The sequence below is a fragment of the Schistocerca piceifrons genome, chromosome X, assembly GCF_021461385.2.
Source record: "Schistocerca piceifrons isolate TAMUIC-IGC-003096 chromosome X, iqSchPice1.1, whole genome shotgun sequence".
Lineage (NCBI taxonomy): Eukaryota > Metazoa > Arthropoda > Insecta > Orthoptera > Acrididae > Schistocerca > Schistocerca piceifrons.
Window position 1 is genome coordinate 72,864,197 of NC_060149.1, and position 24,729 is coordinate 72,888,925.

The 24,729-nt window shown below is 41.3% G+C and overlaps 1 protein-coding gene across 1 annotated transcript in view; it reads right to left on the bottom strand.

The window, feature by feature from the left end:
• LOC124722180 (dynein axonemal heavy chain 5) overlaps nucleotides 1–24,729 on the bottom strand; it is an 843,802-nt gene that overhangs the window by 817,159 nt on the left and 1,914 nt on the right. Inside the window, exons 3-5 of the mRNA XM_047247380.1 lie at nucleotides 8,781–8,892; nucleotides 3,254–3,262; nucleotides 2,437–2,468 (exon numbers count right to left, since the gene is read on the bottom strand). Coding sequence (XP_047103336.1) covers nucleotides 2,437–2,468; nucleotides 3,254–3,262; nucleotides 8,781–8,892 — 153 coding nt within the window. The remainder of the gene's footprint in view (nucleotides 1–2,436; nucleotides 2,469–3,253; nucleotides 3,263–8,780; nucleotides 8,893–24,729) is intronic.

Below are 24,729 nucleotides of genomic sequence, written 5' to 3' on the forward strand. Positions count from 1 at the left end.
CCCGTAAAATACGAGATAAATGGCACAAAATTACAGAAAAGACTAATATATAACGTAATCTAATATTAAGGCACCTAATGACGACAGCAATTATTTGAAATGTGAAGTAGCAATCTTAAAAACTGAAATGAAATAGTGACTGTCACAGAAAACTCATTTTAATTCACTATGCAACGTTTTACTATAATTTTACGTTGCATAAATAATTACAATAGAAGTGACTCATTCAGCAAAATCATTTTCAGTCTCCTCAATACAGTCAATTTCGTATGTTAAATAAATTGTAAGCACACAGTGTGGAGCCAACGTTCAACTTATATTTACTGTCGCTTGAATGAACATGTTCCTCGGTTCGTCACTTTCCGTGTGCCAGAAAGCACCGTTTTGAGGAGAAATAGATTAGGCTTGGAGGCTCCGGCGTAGGTCAGTAAGTTTGCGTGGTAACCCGCAATTCTCCAGACGCCCTGGAATCTATTTTTGCGAACAGTGGCACAATATGCTGTACCTCCTGTCAGAAGCCGAAGCGTGATGTGGGAGCGAGCCTTTGTTTCTGCCACCCGCCGCTACGGAAGAGCGTCGCCACACTGACTACATGTCTGTTTTTGTCATTATATTATTCCTTCAAATTTATAACTGATATTTAATCTAGTGTAAACTCTCCCTCTTCCAGTAAGCTCAGTGCTATAATTGTTTAATCTCGTCATTTTGTGTGTTTTCCGTCGTTCCTTAGTTGCTTCTATATTTATGGAGATGTGACCCGTCCTTGTTTAATAATGGAAACCAGTCACCGACAAAGAAGACGTTTTTTCATGCTACAACTTATCCAGTGGAGCCAAGACATCGGGACTCTCATTACATTTTTGTCATTATTACAAATAAACTGATGCACAGAAAAGTAGAGACATTTTTCTGGTTGTTGAACTCCGTGGCTGTGGATTATATTTCTTTAAGAAATACAGCAGCCAGCCACCTTTTCGTGTGTAAGGGGTAGTCAAATGAAAACAAGAGATTGAAAAAAGTAAGCAAACTGTTCATTATTTCGAAAGTCATCACCAGAACTTTTAATACATTTATTTCACTGTGAGGCAAAGCAGTCAATGCTAACATGGAAGAATGTTAGCTGTTGCCTTCGGAACTGTAATTATACCCAGGCGTGCATCTGTTCGTCCGAATCAACTCGAGGGCAACTATGCCTTTCATCAGTTGTCCAAAATTATGAAAATTTCATGTGAAGATATCGAGGCTGTATGGAGGACGGGTAAGGGTTTCTCACAAAAAATTCTGGAGCGTATTTTAAACAAACATGCCTACTGGGGGGAAATGAATGAAAGAGGGACCCATCCGGTAGAATTTTGCATAGAGCATAACTTAATCATCGCTAGTAGTTGGTTTAAGAATCATGAAAGAAGATTGTATACGTTGAAGAGGTCTCGGGACACAGGAAGGTATCAGATTGAATATACACTCTAAGGCAAAGAAAACGACGCAACTCGGAGGAATAATACGAATAGGCGAAAGTCGGTAGTTGTGGTGTACATGTACAGGGTGAAAAGTATTTAAACCGACAAACTCCGGAAGGTTGTAGGGAACATCAAAACAAATATTTTTCCCTAATGTCATTTTCTCCTCTGAGGATTATTTAAACCGGTGGAGGCGGTATTACGCTCTTCAGCTGTTACACGGCGTATTACGCTCTTCACTTATATAGGCAACTGCTGTCCACCATTGTAGTAGTGCATTGTCTCTGTTTACTAATGGAGCGATACACCTGGAAGGAGTACACTGATATGGTTGGTGCGTACTACGTAGCGCACCACAACGGACGAGCTGCACAGCGGGTTTATCAACAAAATATCCTAATCGCCGTATCCCGCAGCATACGACCTTTGCTGCTGTGTACCAACGTTTGCGTGAGACCGGGTCATTTAGCAGATTACCTGGACAGGGTCGCCGTCGCATGGTAAGAACGCTGCAATTTGAGGAAGCTGTCTTGCAGCATGTGGAGAGGGCTCCTTCAATCAGCACTCGTGCAATTGCACGTAACATGGGGACGAATCAGACCAATGTAACAACAGTCCTTCGAGAGCAATTGTTACTTCCATTTCACTTACAGCGTGTCCACAACCTGGAACCAGTTGACTATCCACCCAGAGTACATTATTCGCAGTGGTACCTGGAACAGTGTGAAATGCATCCTACATTTCCATCCTTTGTGTTGTTTACCGATGAAGCAACTTTCGGGCGTGATGGAGTCTTCAACATGCACAATTCGCATGTTTGGAGTGCGGATAACGCACATGCCGCAGTTACTAGTGCTCATTAACTGCGGTTCTTCGTTAATGTGGGGGTCGGTGTTGTTAGGGACTGTTTAATTGGGCCGTATCTGCTACCTAGGCCATTAAATGGCAGGCACTATTACAATTTTCTCGCCAGAGCATTGCCGGAATTGCTGGAAGACGTCCCGCTCCCTAAAAGACAACGCATGTGGATCCAACATGACGGGGCGCCGGCACATTTCAGTCGTCGTGTGCGTCTATTCCTGGACCGACGGTTCCCAGAAACGTGGATTGGCAGAGGTGGTCCGGTACCATGGCCTGTTCGATCCCCAGATATGTCCCCTTTGGACTTTTTTGTGTGGAGAGAGATGCGCAGCCTTGTTTACGCAACTCCTGTTGCATCAGAAGAGGATCTGGTTGCCCCGATAGTAGCAGCAGCAGGAACAATTCAGGATACTCCCGGGGTTTTTGCCCGTGTCAGACAGAACATGATCCGACGGTGTAACCTTTGTTTACGTGTCAATGGAGGAATTTTTGAAAATCTACTGTCATTGAAATTGGGTTGTGTTAATGTGTTGTCTCTTGGTCATAAAAATAAATGGAAAAGTGTTTGTTGGTTTAATTAATTTGCCGCCAGAGAAATTTTTCTCTACCGATTTAAATACTCCTCATAGGAAATAATGGAAAAATATTTGTTTTGATGTCCCCTACAACCTCCCAGAGTTTGTCGGTTTAAATACTTTTCACCCTGTATAGACAGAAGGATTATTACAGTTTCAGAAAATATGGATGATTTATTCAAGAGAGATAGCGTGACAAACTGAGCAAGTCAGTAACGCGTCGGACCACCTTGAGCCCTTAAGCAAGTAGTTATTCTGCTTGGTAATGTTTGATAGAATTGTTGGATGTCCTCCTGAGGGATATCGTGCCAAATTCTATTCAACTGGTGCGTTAAATCGTCAAAATCCCGAGATGACTGGAAGGCCCTGCCCGTAATGTTCCGAACGGTCTCAGCTGGGGAGACATCCGACAACGCTGCTGGCCAAGGTAAGGTTTGGCAAGCAAGAAGACAAGCAGCACAAAATCTGACCTTGTGTTGACGGGCATTATCTTGCTGATGTGTAATCCCAGGATTTCCTGCCATGCATGGCAGCAGAACGGGATGTAAAAAATCGTCGACGTACCGCTATGCTGTAAGGTTGCCGCGTGACAACTAATGCGGTCCTGCTATAAAAACAAATGACAGCCCGGGCTATCACTCCTTGTTGTCGGGCCGCATGGCGGGCGACAGTCACGTTTGTATCTCCAGACATTTCTTCAGCCTGGAATCTCATTGACTGGACTAGAATTGTCAGCAGTGATGAGACCTGCTTTGAACTGAGCACGCCGGCCGAAGTGGCCGAGCCGTTCTAGGCACTACAGTCTGGAACCGCGCGACCGCTACGGTCGCAGGTTCGAATCCTGCCTCGGGCATGGATGTGTGTGACGTCCTTAGGTTAGTTAGGTTTAAGTAGTTCTAAGTCTATGGGACTGATTACCTCAGATGTTACGTCCAATAGTGCTCAGAGCCATTTGAACCATTTTGAACTAAGCCCCGATGAACAGCAAAGACGTGTCCGGAGACGCCCCAGACAGCGTTGGGATGTCAATCTGATTGTCACCCGCCATACGGCTCCATACAAGGAGTGATACTCTGAAGTGCCATTTCTTTTCATAGCAGAATCGCTCTGGTTGCTATCAGAGGCATCCTTACAGAAAAGCGGTACGTCCACTATTTTCCACGTCCCGTTCTGTTGCCCGTCGTGGCAAGAAATCCTGGGTCTACATTTCAGCAATATATCGCCCGCCCGCACTCACGATAATTTCCACCGCTTGTTTTCGTGATTCCCAAACCCTATCTTTTTCAGTAAAGTCGACGGGTCTTTCCCAAATTGAGAACGCTCGGAGCATTACGAGCAGGGCTCACCCGAACGTCTCAGGATTATGACGATCAAACGCGCCAATTGGACAGAATTTTGCACAATATCCCTCAGGAGGACATCCAACAACTCTATCAATCAGTGCTAATCAGAATAACGTTTTGCATAAGGACCAGAGGTATAGCAATGCGTTACTGACTTGCTCAATTTCTGAAGCTGTTTCTCTTGAACACATCATCCAATTTTTCTGAAACTGTAATCGTTTGTTTGTCTGCATCATTTATCGGTTTCCGACCCAGTCTCATAATTCATTCGTGGTGTGTCTTTTCTCCACTTTTTTTTTTTGTCTTAGAGTGTGCAGTGGAGACGCAGACATTTGGGAACGATATTTTAAATTGTGAGAGATATCCAGGGGCAGACGTGGACTCTGACCATAATTTATTGCTTGTAAACCGTAGATTGAAAGTGAAGACATTGCAAAAAGGTAGAAAATTAGGGAGATGGGACCTGGATAAGTTGAGAGAACCAGAAGTCGCTGAGAGTATCAAATGGAACATTAGGCAACGATTGATTGAAACAGGGGAACAAAATATAGTAGAAGACGAATGGGTCGCTTTGAGAGATGAAGTAATGAAGGCAGCAGAGGGTCAAACAGGTAAAGAGACAAGAGGTGCTAGGAAATCTTGGATATTATAAGAGATACCGAATTTCATTAATAAAAAGAGAAAATATAAAAATGCAGCAAATAAAGCTGCCGAAAGGGAATTCAGACGTCTAAAAATGAGATTGGTAGAATGTGTAAAACGTCTAAGTAGGAGTGGCTAGAGGTCAAATGTAAGTCTATAGAAGCATGTACCTCTAGGGTAAAAATGGACGACTCCTATAGGAAATTTAAAGACACCTTTGGAGAAAGGACAAGCAACTGTATGAATATCAAGAGCTCAGATATGGAGAACCAGTACTAAACAAAAAGGGAAATCCGAAAGGTGCAAGCAGTATATATAGGGGATATACTAGGGAAATGAGCCTGAAGACGATATTGTAGAAAGAAAAGAGGACGTAGTTGAAGATGAGATGGGAGATACGATATTGCGAGAAGAATATGACAGACAACTGCGAGACGTAAGTGAAAAAAAGGCCTCTGGAATAGATGACACTCCCTCAGAATTATTAAGATCATCGAGAGAGCCAGACATCACAAAACTATTCCACCTGGTATGAAAGATGTATGAGACAGGTGAAATACCCTCAGATTTCAAGAATAATTTAATAATTCAAAGCAAAAAAATCGAGAGCTGACAGATGTGAATATTACCAAACTATCTGTTTAATAAGTCACGGATCATATGTACAGATACGACTTATTTGAAGAAGAACGGAAAAACTGATAGAAACCGACGTCAGGGAAGATACGTTTGGATTCCAGAAATATGTAGGATTACACGAGACAATACTGACCCTGCGACTTCTTTTAGTTGTTTTAGAGGATACGTTAAGGAAAGGCAAGCCTATGTTTATAGCTTTTGCAGACATAGAGAAAGCTTGTTACAATATTGACTGCATCACACTATAAAATTATAAATGCAGTAGTGATAAATACATGGAGAGAAATGTTATACACAGCTTGTACAGAAACCAGATGGCAGTGATTGTGTAGAGAGAGAGAGAGAGAGAGAGAGAGAGAGAGCATTGTGCTGCCATTCCCGATGTTATTCAATCTGTTCATTGAGGAAGCGGTAAAGGAACCCAAAGAAAAATTGGAGGAGGAATCAAAGTTTTGGTAAAAGAAATAAAAATTTTGAAGCTTGCTGATGACATTGTAATTCTGTCATAGACAGCAAAGGACTTGGAAGAAAGTTGAATGGAGTGGACAGCAGCTTGAAAAGAGTTTGTAAGATGAGTATCAACAAAAGTAAAACAAGGGTAATGGAATGTTGCAATATTAAATAAGGTGATGCTGATGAAATTAGATTAGGAAATGAGGCACTAAAAGTAGGTGAGTTTTACTATTCAAGAAACTGAATAACATTCTGGCCAAAGTAGAAACTATATATAATGTAGAATGGCAAAGGCAACGACAGCGTTTCTGAAGAAGAGAAATTTGTTAACATCGAATATGGACTCAAGTATTAAGAAGTATTTAATGACGGTATTTGTCTGGAGGGTAACCTTGTATGGAAGTAAGACGTGTACGATATGCAGTTCAGACAAGAATAGAACAGGAACTCTTGAAATGTGGTGCTACAGAAAATGTGGTGCCACAGAAGACTGCTGAAGATTAGATGGATAGATCGTGTATCTAATGAAGAAGTGCTGAACACAACTGGAAACGAAAGAAATTTGTGTCATTATTTGGATGAAATATGGAATCTGTTGGTAGGACATATTCTGAGACATCAAGGTATCATCAATTTATTTACGGAGGAATGTTTCTTTTGGGAGGGAGTAAATATTGTAGAGGGAGATCAACAGTGGAATACAGTAGGCGCATTCAATTGGATATCGTTTGCAGTAGTTATATGGAAATAATGAAGCTCGCACAGAGTAGGCTAACGTGTAGAGCTGCGTCAGATTAATCTTCGCACTGATGCCCACAACCAGAACCTCTCCTGAAGCCTGATAATGAGCGCTAATGGCTCGAAACGTGTCGCTAATAAATTAATATCACAAGATTGATAACGTGAAACGTTGTGAGTGGTTGCTTTGATACCTTTTGTTTATTTTTTTTGCACCTTTGGTTAAGTGCATGGGACTGTTTTTTTTATAAAAATGACAGCGACGTATTCGACCAGCTCTTCGATAGAAAAGAGCCACGACACTTAGTGTGGTTGCTGTTCGGTTCGCTATTAGATCCGTATTGTCCCTAGTAGCACTTATATCTCAAGTGTTTTAAGCAAAATATGAAATACCTGATTCTGGATAGTTAGTCGTGTATTTGAACTCCACTCCTCAATGTGGGTTCAGATTAAACTGAAACATGAACGTTCGTAGCCTCTCATTATGGACCTTTGCCCATAACCTGTTATAGCGTACGATAAACATCTTGTAAAATATGTTTGTAAATACTTACAGTCGTTTAAAAGTTTTTTTTAATCTATCAGCGAGTCCACTGCTATCTGAAACGAATAAATTTATAATAATATTGTGACTACTATAACATCTCTTCAGATGATATTACAACAATTACTACTGAATGCTCGTGAACTTCAGACTAACTTGACATTCTTTGATTCGCAGCTGTTCTTGATGATAAATTTAGACAACATTGCTCGTGGAACGCAGCCATCTGGTACTAACAAATATTATTGCGATCTCGACTGTTGTTTTAACCAAAGTTCTTGATGAGATATCGCTAAAGTAAGAATTTCAAATACTGTTTTAATTTGATTTTATAAATCTTCACGCGTTTCTAATCTTACAATCAGCCTATGAGGAAGGTTACAACAGTGATTCAGAATAATAAATCCATCAGTCGGAAATGTCCTGAATCTCGAGTGTCATCATTAGTCAGTAAAAATGTTGTTAATGGTGCAGAAAGAATATGATGAACTTTGTACTTGAGAATACAAGCGGAAGCATGTGATTTATGCAGAAGTTTTTCATTGCATTGTATCGTGGAACCTTTAACATGAAAAGCTATCCCGTTTCCCCTTGCAGACACTGATTGAAAAATATTTTGGGGACAACCAATGCAGATTGGTTCATAAGGGTGATACCTCCTTAGAGAAAAGTCCATACTGTCACTGGAATATTTTTGTGTCTCTGGAACGAAATATAGAGTTTAAAATTAAAGTTACTGTTTGACCATTAACTTTCCTATCAATCCTAATATTCCTATACACCTAAAACTCTCAGAGGGGAGGTTTATAATCAAACTGATTGCTGTGAAGACGCCTTCGGGACGTTACGAGAACGGTTATTCTGCAGGGGCCAACCTGGGAACATCTCAGGTGCCGACTGCCATGGCAATACATGGCGAACCAACTGCTAACATATCCTAACATCATGCATGAGCTGCCGTGAATGACACAGAACGAACTTAACATTTCCGCGGAGACTCTAATGAAAATCATGCAGAGGAAGTAGTTAACAGGGGAGATTGAAGAAAACTGTTTAACGCCTTCTCTACATCGAGGTCATGAAGAGTAGAATAGTAGCTCAGATAGACAGAGAAAGGTAGGACGTCGGCTGTTACCGTATAGATAATAGCGTTGTAGATTTTGCTTGACCAGAGTTATGAAAACAACGGATAATCGATACGAAGTTGGCCATGCGGAGAAGTGAACTCTTCCTGCTCGTGAATTAGTTCTCATCTGCTTCAGTGAGGTATATTTGAACGAAATAAAACAAAAGGATGACGACACACGTCCATGAATATTGGCCGTAACACTACGCGGAACCGAGGAATGTTCATTGATGTTTCATTCCTGTACGGTGCAGTAAGTTTTCTAGCGATTATAATGACTGAACATTACACAGATATTTCCACGTGTCTACAGTTTGGAGATGAAATGTTAATCTACTTCTTATCTCGTTGGGTATTTACTTAAAAATAAACTATCCGGTAGGAGTCGAAGACGTTGACCTTGTCTTACCGCTTCCGCTGTGGCGGGCATCTCTGGCTCCTCCACTTCTTGAAAGAACCACAGCAGCTTGTTCCTCATGTGTGGAAGGAATAACTGATTTATCTCGTCCAGCTGTAAAGAAAATCTATATTTAAGTATTTTAATAATTATGTGACTTAGATAGTAAGTATAGGCATAAAGGAAAGGTAAAAACCTACTTTATTATATGCTAAGGTATTTCGTTTTGGGAGGTGGATTGGTGGTAAAGGACATCAATAGCAATGCGGGGTTCCTGTGAAAATTGTAGTTTTTGTATGTAAGTTTCATAACAGTGTCAGAGAATTCCTGTCAACAGAATAACAACAGAATCAGCAGAAGAGTGTTGACAAAGCAGTAATAGCAGCCACTGGAAAACTACCATTTCAAAGTTGCTGTGGCTAATAAGGCATGACGACTGTGCTAAATAGATCTTCTCCCTTACGTTTCTCTCTCCTGTGGATTACTCGCATAGATACATCTGTGACAGTTCTCATAGAAGTAGAGTTTGGCGTTACTATCTCATGGCCTGCCCAACGTCTTCTTGGTGCTGCTTTGTTCATCCGTCTCAAAAAAAAAAAAAATAAAATAAAATAAATAAATAAATAAATAAACGTTTCCAAGGCATCTGCCTACAAACAGCTGAAGTCCTCGTCTTAATTTTCTTGTCTATCATTTTTGGCATGAAAGTATAGGTCATCTGTAACTGTAAAGAATGATTTGAATAGAATTTCAGTGCCACTTGCTCTTATTTTATACACGACGGGTTTCCACCGCCGAAGGCTACTATCAAGTACGGCTATCTAAAGCGTCGTGAAGCTATTTTGGCGCAAGGCGCTCTACATTGAGCCTGAATAGATTCACGACGTTTCAGATAGCCACCAGTCGTGTATGAAATGAAAGTGCCTAATCGAATAAATCTGTTCTTGAAAGTCTCTTCGGGTTTCCTGCCGGATCCTAAAATCAGCTTGATTCAATATTTCGGCGAGCCAACTGTCCGTCATCTTCAGGAGAACGCTGCTTCTGCTGATGAGTCCCGCTGTTCTCTGTCGCCACATTGTCCACTACGACTCATTAAAAAACCGCACCTCTAAATAATTTCTCATTGTGTGTATATCATCGCGTTTACACCAGCACACAGTCACAGGTGCGGTATCGCAAACAATGTGTCTGCTTTCACCTTTGACGTATATTCTTCAGCCACATATCTGGATCTAGAGTGTACTGAGACCATTAAGCAGAGCAAGCTCTTCGTATTGCATATGTGCACATAAAAGAATTTAAAGGCTTAAGAAACTGAATGTTACTTTCTGTAAGTTTTCACTCCGGAGGGGTCAAGAAACTATTTACTTATCCTCATATTAAGTCAAGGTACGGATACATTCCTCACACACAGAAAAAAGCTATTGTACCTTACGGGTCCGTAAATCTTTTTCCGTCTGATAATTCATTTTCCACATCCTTCACAGAGGATAAATTATGGGAAACGCTCAAAACTGACTGTACCACATAAAATTCCGCTTTTTTTTAAATGTGCAACATGTATTCTTAATTATACCTCGTTAAGTTGAAATTATTAGGTGTCGCCACGTGTTTTTTGTGTTGCATTTCATTGACGGCAATGTTGAAAAATATTGAGAGGACTCATTTCATTCCGTTACACATAAAAGTAGCATCAACTGTTTAAGATTAAATGATCATTGCGGACTTCGCGAGCACTGTTTACTAGTTGTGACGTAGCAAATTATTACGAGTTGTCATCTAACATTTAGCCTCGCATCTACGATATTCCCGAACCGGGCAAACAATTGATAGTGGCGGCCCCCACCCCACCCTCCCCCTCGAGCGTTTGAAATAGGATGTCAGAAATATACACAAAAAATCGGTTTTTCAAAAAATGTTCATTTTCTAGCGCACATCTCTCTGAAGAGTTTGATATATAAAATATATATCTTCGAGGAAATGTAAGATATATTACTTGGTCTTAAGTGTGCCAAAGTGCAGTACCACGCATCTTGACACAGCATTCCCACGTCACTGTATTTAGCTCTGTGGAATTCAAACGAATATATTTTGCAATGGAGATACCAAACCTTTAATCAGGACAGCGAAAATTAAAATATTCTGTGGTGTCTCTCCTGCTCCTAATCGGCCGGTCTGACATCCTACCCTCCTTAAAAAAAAACTTACAGTTAGTACTGGATGGGATTATTTGTGACCGGGAGAATAAGAACTCTTCAGAAAATTTGAACTTTCTATTGCCTGCTATCAAATAATTTCCCCTTGTGTGTGACATAAAATTAAATGCAGGAAACATAAAAGCAGTAAAGACAAGAAACAAGCAAGTCAGTATACATTTCCTAAATCCTTAGGTCCAAGATATTTTTTTCTTTTTTCTCTCTAATCTTGCTGCAGCATTATACGGCGTGCTTTCCTTTCTGCGAAATAATCTATTACCTCATCAGAATTCGTCAAAAAGTATTGCTACACGAAAAATCAAAATATCGTAGTCTGATACTGAAAAGACTGTTAATACGAACATTGCCCATGTTTGCTATGGTTTCTCGATTTGATTACGTCTATTTTGTAACAGTCTGCTAGATAAAACGAAATAGACCTTTCTAATAATGCACCAGTCGTGACACACGTGAAATAAGCGAGACTGTTTTGGCACAAATGGTCATTTTTATCTATCTCATTTACACAAATAACAGAACAGAATATAATTCACGAAGTACCAATATCAAATGCCTATTACGCCTACTACAAGCAAAACGTTTTATGTTAGGAAATAGTTTCACATTTCATTTATATGCTCCAATCTCTCAAGCATGAGATTGAAAAGTAGTAGTAGTAGTAGTTGTACGAAATCTTTATGTAAATTTGGAATCGTCATATACTTCCTTATGATTTGTGTGATGCCCCATTTCTTTTCCTTCCTCGTTCTGACAGACAATCTTGTCATTAATAATTCTGTAACTATTGCTGCCACTGTCAAAACTTATTCTTCGCTTAACTTCGCTAACCCTGCCAGAATTACCGGTTCAGTTGTAATGTGTTCATTCTCCGGTTAGGCGTTATTATGTGTTCGCACAATGCATTTTCCGCGCTATTCCGAGAATAGAACTTAAGCGGCTGCTAACTGGGACTGTACAACTTGCCCTCAGTGGTACGGCGTTCTGGTACAAATTTTCTGTCATAATTTCATTTCCTTGAAAACACCGAGAAGATAATATGTAATTTTTCTTACTTGTTATTCCTGTCAGTCGGTTATTTCCACTGCGGTAGTCTGGATGTATGGATTTCGCTAATAATTACAACAACGCTTGTCATTGGCACACCCAAACAACCACATAAACAAACAGGGATTGGCATTTACCCGAACGGGTTTCTTTGGTTCAGCTCGTATAGCTCTGTCCCCTTTGTCTGCGGGAAAGTTTTTTGTTTCAAAAAGACTGTGATTCCCCTGGCTGAGACGTCACGTACATTATGAACGCATTCAAAAATCAACTTATGATTCGTTCGATTTAGAACATGCTCAAAAATGTACGAAAACCAACAGGGATGCGTTTTAAAATTATATGAACATTCGGTAGACTAACGTGTGCTGGACGCTAGGAGCTTTCTGATACAAGGTTTTTCTTCAAGAATATCAGTTTGCCTCCCCCCCATACCCCCCCCCCCCCCCAAACCTGAAATTGCTGCCCGGGGCACATACTCCGAATTTTTCCCCCTGGATCCGGCCCAGCTTGCATTGAAAGGGTAGCTTGCCGCGGAGCCGGGAGGAGAGCAGATTTTGGTCATCACGCTAGCAGCGCTGACGCTGACTACCGGGCCGAATGAGCAGTATGCTTGCTTAACGCTGGGTGCAACACTTTGCACATGCTCTGAATGAATCTCAAGAAGTACTACTAAATATTAATCGCTTTTTTACACACTTAGTATATCAAATTCTAGGATAACACAACCACACTGTCAAACTTTCAAATCAGTAACTTCAATACTCCCGGAGATATGAATTTGTACCTAAAACACATACACTACTGGCCATAAAAATTGCTACACCAAGAAGAAATGCAAATGATAAACAAATATATCATACTAGAACTGACATGTGATTACATTTTCACGAAATTTGGGTGCATAGGTCCTGAGAAATCAGTACCCAGAACAACCACCTCTGGCCGTAATAACTGCTTTGACACGCCTGGGCATTGAGTCAAACAGACCTTGGATGGCGTGTACTGGTACAGCTGCCCATGCAGCTTCAACACGATACCACAGTTCATCAAGAGTAGTGACTGGCGTATTGTGACGAGCCAGTTGCTCGGTCACCATTGACCAGACGTTTTCAGTTGGTGAGAGATCTGGAGAATGTGCTGACCAGGGCAGCAATCGAACATTTTCTGCATCCAGAAAGGCCGTACAGGACCTGCAACATGTGGTCGTGTATTATCCTGCTGAAATGTAGGATTTCGCAGGAATCGAATGAAGAGTAGAGCCACGGGTCGCAACACGTCTGAAATGTAACGTCCACTGTTCAAAGTGCCGTCAATGCGAACAAGAGGTGACCAAGACGTGTAACCAATGGCACTCCATACCATCACGCCGGGTGATACGCCAGTATGGCGATGACGAAAACACGCTTCCAATGTACGTTCACCGCGATGTCGCCAAACACGGATGCGACCATCATGATGCTGTAAACAGAACCTGGATTCATCCGAAAAAATGACGTTTTGCCATTCGTGCACTCAGGTTCGTCGTTGAGTACACCATCGCAGGCGCTCCTGTCTGTGATGAAGCGTCGAGGGTAACCGCAGCCGTGATCTCCGAACTGATAGTCCATGCTGCTGGAAACGTCGTCGAACTGTTCGTGCAGATGGTTGTTGTCTTGCAAACGCCTCCATCTGTTGACTCAGGGATCGAGACGTAACTGCACGATCCGTTACTGCCATGCGGATAAGATGCCTGTCATCTCGAGAGCTAGTAATACCAGACCTGTCATCTCGACTGCTAGTGATACGAGGCCGTTGGGATACAGCACGGCGTTCCGTATTACCCTCATGAACCCACCGATTCCATATTCTGCTAACAGTCATTGGATCTCGACCAACGCGAGCAGCAATGTCGCGACACAATAGACCGCAATCGCGATAGGCTACCATCCGACCTTTATCAAAGTCGGAAACGTGATGGTACACATTTCTCCTCCTTACACGAGGTATCACAACAACGTTTCACCGGGCAACGGCGGTCAACTGCTGTTTGTGTATGAGAAATCGGTTGGAAACTTTCCTCACGTCAGCCCGTTGTAGTTGTCGCCATTGGCGTCAACCTCGTGTGAATGCTCTGAAAAGCTAATCATTTGCATATCACAGCATCTTCTTCCTGTCGGTTAAATTACACGTCTGTAGCACGTCATCTTTGTGGTGTAGCAATTTTAATGGCCAGTAGCGTAGTATCAATTGATACTACAACCAGGAAGATAGGTTCATACAATTTCAGTGTCGAATGAACTTTAACAGCAGCAGTGTAAAACACGTGCGAGAAAGACCCACACGTGTGCAGATAAATTTTTGAACAGAACCGATAGAAGAAAGACTTAAATCCAGTGGAGATACAGTGACTAATGTTAGCAGAGGGACAGGACATAGGAGGCACAGAGGACAGCGAACTACAGGAACTCCGACGAAAGCAGCGGGGAGCAGTGTCCGTAGCAGATCGGCAGCAGGAACGGTTAGCAGCCGTGGAAGGTGCTGTGGGGTCCCAGAAGCTCGACCGGAGCTGGCAGCCTTTGGCGGATCAACTCGCGGTAGCATCTCGTGGAGAAAAAGCTAATAGTGTTTTGCTTCGTTTGGTGTGTGAGTGTGGAAGGAAACTGGTCAACATGGAGAAATGTGATAAGCCTGTAATAAGTGAAAGGAAGGAGGATGTAAATTTTGATGATTCAGTACTTGCAGTTTTTATAAAAATTCAGATATCTGACACTTATAGGTCAACTGATGAGCAAAACGCGGTGGAAGCTGATGTTAAGTTGGCATCAGGTCTTATAGAGAAAATAAAAAGAGAGTTAAGCCGTGAAGTTGGTGGAAAAGATAAGTACTCCTATTCAAGAAATAAGTAGGAAACAGATACGTAGTCCTAATGTTAAATTAGTACTATTTACGTTCACTGGTTCGAAAATAGAGCTAGCATTAGAGGCTGGTGAGCAGAAAGGTATCATTGCAAACATGTTCTGAAACATTATGCATTATGGAACAGATGGGGGGTATTAATAGTAAAATAAATTAACTTGGGTCCGATGTGGATAGTAAAATGATTGGATTAGTTTCAGAAATTAATCGGGGGTTTATAAAACAATCAGAACAGTTTGATAATATACTGAAAAATTTTAAATAGGGAACTCAGGGGGAAGTGGATCACAGAATTTCAGGCTTAAGTGATTCTGTAGAAAATGAGATAGTACAGCTTAATGAAAGCGTGAAAGGACAAATTTGCTACGCGAAACAAGAATGTAATAACGATATTGTAGCAGTAAACGGTAAACTAACTACCCATATAAAGCAAGTTGTTGAAGGCAGTAAACAGCTAGGTGAACAGTTAAGAGCAGACTTGAATAAAGTACAGGCCCAAGTAGATCATGTTGAAAAGCAGTATAATGAGGATCATAAAATTCTGGCTGATAAAATTGAGGAGGAAAGTGACAAATGTACATTGTTTGGAGGGCATGTGTGTGCAAGGATAACTGATTTAGAAACTAACTTGTCAGAATTTAGTACAGAAGTGAATGGCAGACTGCAAGAACATGGCATTAGAGTAACAAATGTAGAACAGAGAATTGCTAACAGCAGTGGTTATGTAATAATACATAGTGTTGCAGAATCATCTGAAATTGCCTATGTTTAAACATATACAGTGTTTGAGATTTGATCCCAATAATAGTTTACATCCCAAAATGTTCTGGAGTGATTCTGAGGATGTGTTGTCTAGCTCATGGAATGACAAACAGAAAATACGCTTTGTAATATCTAATCTTGTGGGAGAAGCTCGTGTTTTGGAAAAATTAGCTTTAGACAAATATGCCAGCATGGGGATATTCAAACAGGCTTTGTTTGAGGAATACTGTGGTAAAAGAAAACAGATGGAACTATTAAAGAGGTTTTTGTCAGGTGAAAAAATTAACACAAAGAAAGAGCGGTATTAAGAGATTTGTGCAGAAGTGGGTACTATTTTGTCTTAATTGACTACCACGTTAGAAAGGGAACAAATAAGAGTGGGGTTAGGAAACAAGTTGCCTTTTTACTGCAGAAATAAGATAATTAATGCACCCAGGGAGGACATTAACAGGTTCAATGGTTATTTGGAAAGGTAAAAGAATTTTTTGAAGGAAGAGGACAATAATAATAGAGATTATACGGCTCCTACTAGGCAAAATGAAGTACAAGTAAACAGAGTAGGTGTGCAGAAATATAAATATCACAGAGGAAGGTCCAGAGGACGAGGGGGTTTTACTGGATATAGATATTATGACAGTTATCAAAACCAGCAATCAGCTGAGAGGGCAGAACACCATTCTAGACAATCGAATGGACGGAAAGTTACGGCTAACGGCGAGTAGGCGATGAGGAAAACTAATAGCAGTCTGTAATGGTGCTAGCATTTGCAGACTGCCAGAACGTAACTTAAATCCGCTAGCAAATCCCTTTGTAACCCAGCAACCGGCACAGCAACACATTAGTGGTAGAGGTACTATAAACATACCGGTGGAAACGACTTGTCACTAGTAGACGGATTAATGAAAGCTGTCACAATTAAAGAGGAAGAAGACTCCATAAATGTGTGTGTTATTTCCGCAGAAGGTATAGTACTCGTCGGTCGTGAGGTAGTACGGGATTTATTGGAAGAACCAAATTCTGAAACTGTTGAGGAATAAAAAAATGGTTCAAATGGCTCTAAGCACTATGGGACTTAACATCTGAGGTCGTCAGTCCCTTAGACTTAGAACTACTTAAACCTAACTGACCTAAGGACATAACACACATCCATGCCCGAGGCAGGATTCGAACCTGTGATCGTAGCAGCAGCGCTCTTGAGGAATCATCAGGACAACCGATAACAGGGGTTGCAGTCTTTGGCGAAAAAAGTTTCTTGCTTACTTGATTGTGTTTCAGATGTATGTGCTTTGTAGATGTTATTCCCAATCGGAAAGAAATAATTATTATGTCTATCTCCATAATAAACATTGCAGTAGCCCGAGTTGTTGGCAGTATTATTTCCTTTTCGTTTTCGTGTTGTCAGCCCAGCTCTTCTTCATTCAGAGCTTTTGCTATCACCTGTTCTTTCTTCACTATCTTGTCTGTGTAGTGTACATAGTGTTTTGTAGGAGATAAAGTGTTATTAACAAACTATTTTGAACAAATTTCAGTACTATTGAGTACAATACTCAATAGTGGATGAGGAATGAGAGAGGAGAATATGTCAAAGTTTTGTACAATAAGGTAATGTAAAATGTAAGTGTGATGAAATGTGCTTAAGCCTATTTCAGACGGGAGGGAGTACTGTTATGATTGTCAATGTACAAAGACCAGAGATTTCGTACAGAGATGAAGATAACACATGTTGTGTATTTTATGACAACTGCAAACTGAGGCAATTATTGTAAATGTTTTCAGTAATTTTTCATTCATTGTGTACTTGTCTATATTATGTAAAGCTTATGAAACAGTAGGTGCTAGCCTTAATACGTAAAGACTTTCTGAAGTTGAGAAATGTAACTATTAGTATTTGACAATAAAGCTGGAATGATTTATGATCAGAAGCAAACGACTTATATAGTAAAGGTAGATGCTTGAGTGAATTTGAGTCTAAAGTGCCTTATAATGATTGCTGTTTGGGGATTTGAGTTGAGTAAGGATAGGGATGGTTACAGAACCATTTACTATTGATTAGTAAAGGTTAGTTCACTTTTTACTGAAATTTTTTTTCTGAAGAAGAGTGTACTCTGAATGTTACTTTAATGGAGTAATGTCATTACTGGGTCTGTTAAGTCAATAAAATCTAGAAAACTGTTTGTAAATGTACCAATTATGACAAGAAACAAATAGTGTACTTATTTGAAAGAAACATGTACAACATTATTCATTAGAGGAAGCAAAGTACTGTATTTTGCAGGTACATCCAATACGGAAAATGGATACGAGACTTATTTGAACCTCACAGATGAGCGGACATTGATGTTAATGAAGTACCCAGGTGCGGAATAGTTGCAAGAATAAATGTGAAAAGAACTTCCTATGCTGTTTCATCGAAAAGTAGTTACTGAATATATACAATTATTATAGACGCTCATCACAGCGAAAAAATTTGTGAAAGGTAGGAAATGGTTCCTCCTCTTATACTAGCGTCGAATACGACTAGTACGCAAACAATAGCGCTTTTTGTGAGTAGCCTGTGAAAAAGTGTACTTAGATAAAAGAGAGATGCCGTCCATAGTCTTCTACATAGTGTAGATCAGGTAATGTTCAAAAAGTTTTTTCTTATGAATGTTCACCATATCGAATTTCGGGAATAGCTTACATTTGTAATGAAGGACACCCACCAAAGTTCCTTTTATATAAAGATGGTTCAGTGAAGAAATTTAGTAGGCTTTTTCATTACGAAAAATTCTTTTTACAATGAAAATGAGAAAGTAAAGTTTTAAGGTGAAGGGAGCTTGAAAAAGAAATCCAATGTTTTTTTTTTTTTTGTCAAATGGAAATTTGCTTTGTTGAAAAGAATCAGTAATTTGAGGTTTGCAAGGAAACACTTCTTTGTTAAAATTTTTGTACATAATTTCGATGTATTGCTATCAAGTCCAATGCTTAAAATTTCCACGTACTATTTAAACACAGTAAATGTTTCGTAAATTCTCATTTTCCAAAAAGCATTTTGGCATTGAAAATTTTGTAAATAACCCGTGGGTAATTAGTTTTCATTCGTTTAGTTAAAATTATGTTGTGGTAATAATTTTGCGTTGTATGAACCTCAAAAGTACTTGATAGTAATAAGGGATGTGTAACGTAGCAAATTATTACGCGTTGTCATCTTGCCCTGAAAGCGTGGCTTGCCATGTAGCCGGGAGGACAGCAGATTTTGGTTCTCACGCTGGCACAGCCGACGCTTGGTACTGGGCCGAGCTAGAGAGCCTATATTAGGCTCTCTAGGCCGAGCCAGCCGTGTACTTGCCTAACGCTGCGTGCAATATGTTATACATATTCTCTATGAATCTGAAGAGGTACTATTAAATATTAATCGATCTTTTACACACTTAGTATATTAAATTCTATGATAACAACCACACTGTCAAAGTTTCAAATCAGTAATTTCAGTACTTTCGGAGATGTAAATTTGTACCTAAAACACATAATAACCGTGCTGGCATTGTGAAACTGAGTTAGGGACTGTAATGTTTTCATCTATGTTATCAACTGAAACTACAACCAAGAGCATAAGTTCATATAATCTAATTTTCTGGAATTTTCTTTAGTTTCGTTATCAAAAATTTCTGACATAATAAACGTACTTTAGAAAATTTAGTTCTTGTCGGAATTTTAAGGTACTGTTCAGATGCCCACCAATGCAGAAGGCATTTTTTTCTTTCCCATTTTCGTTTTAACATTTTCCTTCTCTCGCAGAGAAGTGGAGCAACTTTCCTTCAACAATGAAGTGATAGTCTTTTGTGCACCATAAAATTTCTGTTTACTACTTGCAAAAAAAAAAAATAATAAATAAAATAAAACAAAATAATTTAAAAAAAGCAAACTGAAGAAGAAGACATTTCATTTCTTATATTGCTCAACGGCAGCCTAGAAATGATATATACTTTGTCCATTCTATTCTTATTACAAATTGGAGAAAATGTTTACTTTCCCTTCCTTATAAAAAATAAAATGAAATAAAATAAAATAAAAATAAATATAAAAAACCAACAGTAAAAAATAGTGCAATGGTGAAAAACTTACAATGCTGCAAAAAAAAAAAAAAAGATGGTGCAGCACTTGCCCGCGAAAGGCAAAGGTCCCGAGTTCGAGTCTCGGTCGGGCACACAGTTTTAATCTGCCAGGAAGTTTCATATCAGCGCACACTCCGCTGCAGAGTGAAAATCTCATTCTGGAAACATCCCCCAGGCTGTGGCTAAGCCATGTCTCCGCAATATCCTTTCTTTCAGGAGTGCTAGTTCTGCAAGGTTCGCAGGAGAGCTTCTGTTAAGTTTGGAAGGTAGGAGACGAGGTACTGGCAGAAGTAAAGCTGTGAGGACGGGGCGTGAGTCGTGCTTGGGTTGCTCAGTTGGTAGAGCACTTGCCCGCGAAAGGTAAGGTAAACAGATCAAATAGCAACTCTGAAATACAGTACTGTCACTTCAAAATGCCCTCAGCCCCGTACAATCATCACACAAAAACACGTAAACGCTCAACAGAAATACTGGAATAAAACAACTCATTAGTTTCTTTTGCTTTTCAATGAATTTATAGTAACAGTTAACATTAATTCATAGTCTTTACGCAAAGAATTTAGCGGAGGATACCCTTTTCTTTCTTTAAAAAAAGAAAAAAGACACTGTCACTTAGATCCGAACGCAAAATAGTATTTAGTGAAAATACTGCTTGGTTTCTGAAATTCAGTGCACTGACGATTCCAAAACTGGACACTCTGCAAAACTACTTCACATTCAAGAATGGATCACTGTAATTGGAACACTGAAAATTTTCCAAAGTCTCGCTCTTGCGTGTACTGTCTCGGAAACTCGACGACAAAGGCCAAAACCTACAGATGGATTATCACACCAAATTTTCTGGAAATGCGGTTTAAAATTCCGTGAACGATATTTTTAATCTTATATTTTTGTCATTTTACTGTCTAATAGCATCAGGAAACGCATTGCCTCACACTTTATGGTTTATTTCAGTCAATGCTCACAGAATTGTTTAGTTGCACTGGGCTAGGCTGCTTTATCATTATCAAATGCCCATATACACTGAAGCACCAAAGAAATTAGTGTAGGCATGCATAATCAAATACAGAGATATGTAAACAGGCAGCATATGGCGCTGCTGTCGGCAACGCCTACACTATGTGATCAAAAGTATCCGAACACCCCCAAAAACAAACGTTTTTCATATTAGGTGTATTGTGCTGCCACCTACTGCCGGGTACTTCATGTCAGCGACCTCAGTAGTCATTAGACATTGTGAGAGAGCAGAAAGGGGCGATCCGCGGAACTCACGGACTTCGAACGTGGTCAAGTGATTGGGTGTCACTTGTGTCATGCCTCAGTACACGAGATTTCCACTCTCCTAAACATCCCTAGATCCACTGTTTCCGATGGGATAGTGAAGTGGAAACGTGAAGGGACACTTAGAGCACAAAAACGTACAGACCGAGCTCGTCTGTTGACTGACAGAGACCGAAGGGAGTTGAGGAGGAGGAGGAGCAGATTAGTGTTTAACGTCCCGTCGACAACGAGGTCATTAGAGACAGAGCGCAAGCTCGGGTGAGAGAAGGATGAGGAAGGAAATCGGCCGTGCCCTTTCAAAGGAACCATCCCGGCATTTGCCTGAAGCGATTTAGGGAAATCACGGAAAACCTAAATCATGATGGCCGGAGACGGGATTGAACCGTCGTCCTCTCGAATGCGAGTCCAGTGTGCTAACCACTGCGCCACCTCGCTCGGTCCGCTGACAGTTGAAGAGGTTCGTAATGTGTAATAGGCAGGCATCTACCCAGACCATCACATAGGAATTCCAAACTGCATCAGGATTCACTGCAAATACTATGACAGTTAGGGGAGGTGAGAGAACTTGGATTTCATGATCGAGCGGCTGCTCGTAGGCCACACATCACGCCGGTAAATGTCAAACGATGCCCCGCTTGGTGTAAGGAGCGTAAACATTGGACGATTGAACATTGGAAAAACGTTGTGTGGAGTGACGAATTACGGTACACAATGTGGCGATTCGATGGTAGGGTGTGGCTGTGACGAATGTCGGGTAAACGTCATCTGCCATCGTATGTAGTGCCAACTGTAAAATTCGGAGGCATTGGTGTTATGGTGTGGTCGTGTTATTCGTGGAGGGTGCTTGCACCCCTTGTTGTTTTGCGTGGCACTATCACAGCACAGGCCTACAATGGTGTTTTAAGCTTCTTCTTGCTTGCCACTGTTGAAGAGTAATTCGGGGATGGCGATTGCATCTTTCAACACTGTCAAGTAACTGTTCATAGTCCACGGACTGTGGCGGAGTGGTTACACGACAGTAACATCCGTGTAATGGACTGGCCTGCACAGCTTCCTGACCGTAATCCTATAGAACACCTTTGGGATGTTTTGGAACGCCGACTCCGTTCCAGGCCTCACCGATCGACATCGATACCTCTCCTCAGTGCACCAGGCGAACGGTCTACCCGACGGGAGGCCCTAGCCACACGACATTTCCATTTTAGTGCAGCATTCCGTGAAGTATGGGCTGCCATTCGCTACGAAACCTTCCAGCACCTGATTGAACGTATGTCTACGAGAGTGGAAGCTGTCGTAAAGGCTAAGGGTGGGCCAACACCATATTGAATTCCAGCATTATCGATGGAGGGCGTCACGAACATGTAACTCATTTTGAGCCAGGTGTTCGGATACTTTTGATCACACAGTGTATACAAGAGAAGTTCAACAAGATTCAAATGGCTCTGAGCACTATAGTACTTAACTTCTCAAGTCATCAGTCCCCTAGAACTTAGAACTACTTAAACGTAACTAACCTAAGAACATCACACACATCCATGCCCGAGGCAGGATTCGAACCTGCGACCGTAGCGGTCGCGCGGTCCCAGACTGTAGTGCCTAGAACAAGACAAGTGCCTGAGGCAGTTGTTAGATCGGTTACTGCTGCTACAACGGCAGGTTGTCAAGATTTAAGTGAGTTTGAACGTGGTGTTAAATTCGGCGCACAAACGATGGGACACAGCATCTCTGAGGTAGTGATGAAGTGGGGATATTCCCGTACGAGTATTTCACCAGTCTACCGTGAATATCAAATCTCTGACATCGCTGAGGCTGGAAAAATATCGCGCAGGAACGGGACCAACGACTATTGAAGAGAATCGTTCAACGTGACAGAAGTGTAACCTTTCCGCAAATTGCTGCAGATTTCAGTGCTGGGCCATCTACAAGTGTCAGCGTGCGAACCATTCAACGAAACACCATCGATATGGGCTTTCGGAGCTGAAGGCCCACGACTGCACGACACAATGCTTTACGCCTCGCCTGGTCCCGTCCACATCGACATTGCACTGTTGATGATTAGAAACATGTTACCTAGTCGGTCGAGTGTCGTTTCAAATTGCATCGAGCGGATGGACGTGTACGGGCATGGAGACAACCTCATGAATCCATGGGACCTACATGTCAGCAGGGGACTGTTGAAGCTGATGGACGTTATGTAACGGTGTGGGGTGTGTGCAGCTGGAGTGACATGGGACACCTCATACGTCTAGATACGACTTTGGCGGGTGACACGTATTAAGCATCTTGTCCAATCATCTGCTTACATTCAAGTTCATTGTGCATTCCGACAGACTTCGGCAATTCCAACAAGACAATGCAACACTTCACACGTCCCGAATTGCTACAGAATGTCTCCAGGAAGACTCTTCTGAATTTCAACACTTCTGTTGGCCACCAAACTCCCCAGAAATGAACATTATTGAGCATATCTGGGATGCCTTGTAAAGTCCATCGAACTCTTACAGATTTCTGGACACCTCTGCAACATTCAAGGTGTCAGTTCCCTCTAGCACTACTTCAGATTTTAGTCGAGTCCATGTCACGTCGTGTTGCGGCACTTCTGCGTGCTCGCTGGGGCCATACACGATATTAGGCAGGTGTGCCAGTTTCTTTGGCTCTTCAGTGTATGTTGCTTGGCCGCCGCCTGCATCAAAGCATGCTAAACTCATTATTTCTTTGAGGGTCGTACTTAAGGCTAAACAATATTTATGGGGTATCTATAATGACTAGAAGCTGTTCCAGCCCGAATGGCCGCCTGCGGGCAGCCGGATGCCCACGGGCTGTGGTGAGCGGGGGTTGACAGAGAGATGACATACAGGCAGTCAGGCAGCTGCAGCATAGCGTACGTGACCTTACTGTCCTGGCCTCGTGCCAGTGAGCACGGATGATCGAGTGATTCACGCACGTGCAGAACGCGTACAATAGTGCTACATGATGGGTAGCCCGTGCTAGTTGCGCGTGCCCGCGAGTGAGCTGCCGGGCTCTCCATCGTCCATGACCCACGATGCAGTGTTGGAACAGCCTAGCCGAAACCATTACAGTAACTAATCAATTTTGTGAGCATTGACTGAAATAAAGTCTGTAGTGAGAAGAAATGTGCTCACTGGTGCTCTCAACCAATAACATGGAAATTACGAACAGATTAACAACATAATTCAGGGAATTTCTTACAGCATTTTGAGATCTTTTAATATGATACGCACAGACAGATTTCACGCTTTTTAAAGGGCGTCGTTGCAGCTTTCACCGATCAGTAGCTGTTATATTAAATGAGATCGATGATAGTTTCACAGAGCCACTTAGTTCACGAGTACCAATACTGCGCAATACTAAAACACACTGAAGGGGAAAAACTTTGGAAGAATAGTTACAGCCTTTCAGAACTACGAAAGGATTAAGACAGGGATGCTTCGTATCTCCTACATTGTTTACAATATACATCCACAAAGCCCTAGACCTACAGAGTACGGTCGCAGGTTCGAGTCCTACCTCGGGCAAGGATGTGTGTGATGTCCTTAGGTTAGTTAGGTTTAAGTAGTTCTAGGGGACTGATGACCTCAGAAGTTAAGTCCCATAGCGCTCAGAGCCATTTGAACATATAGAGTAGAAAATCTGCCGGA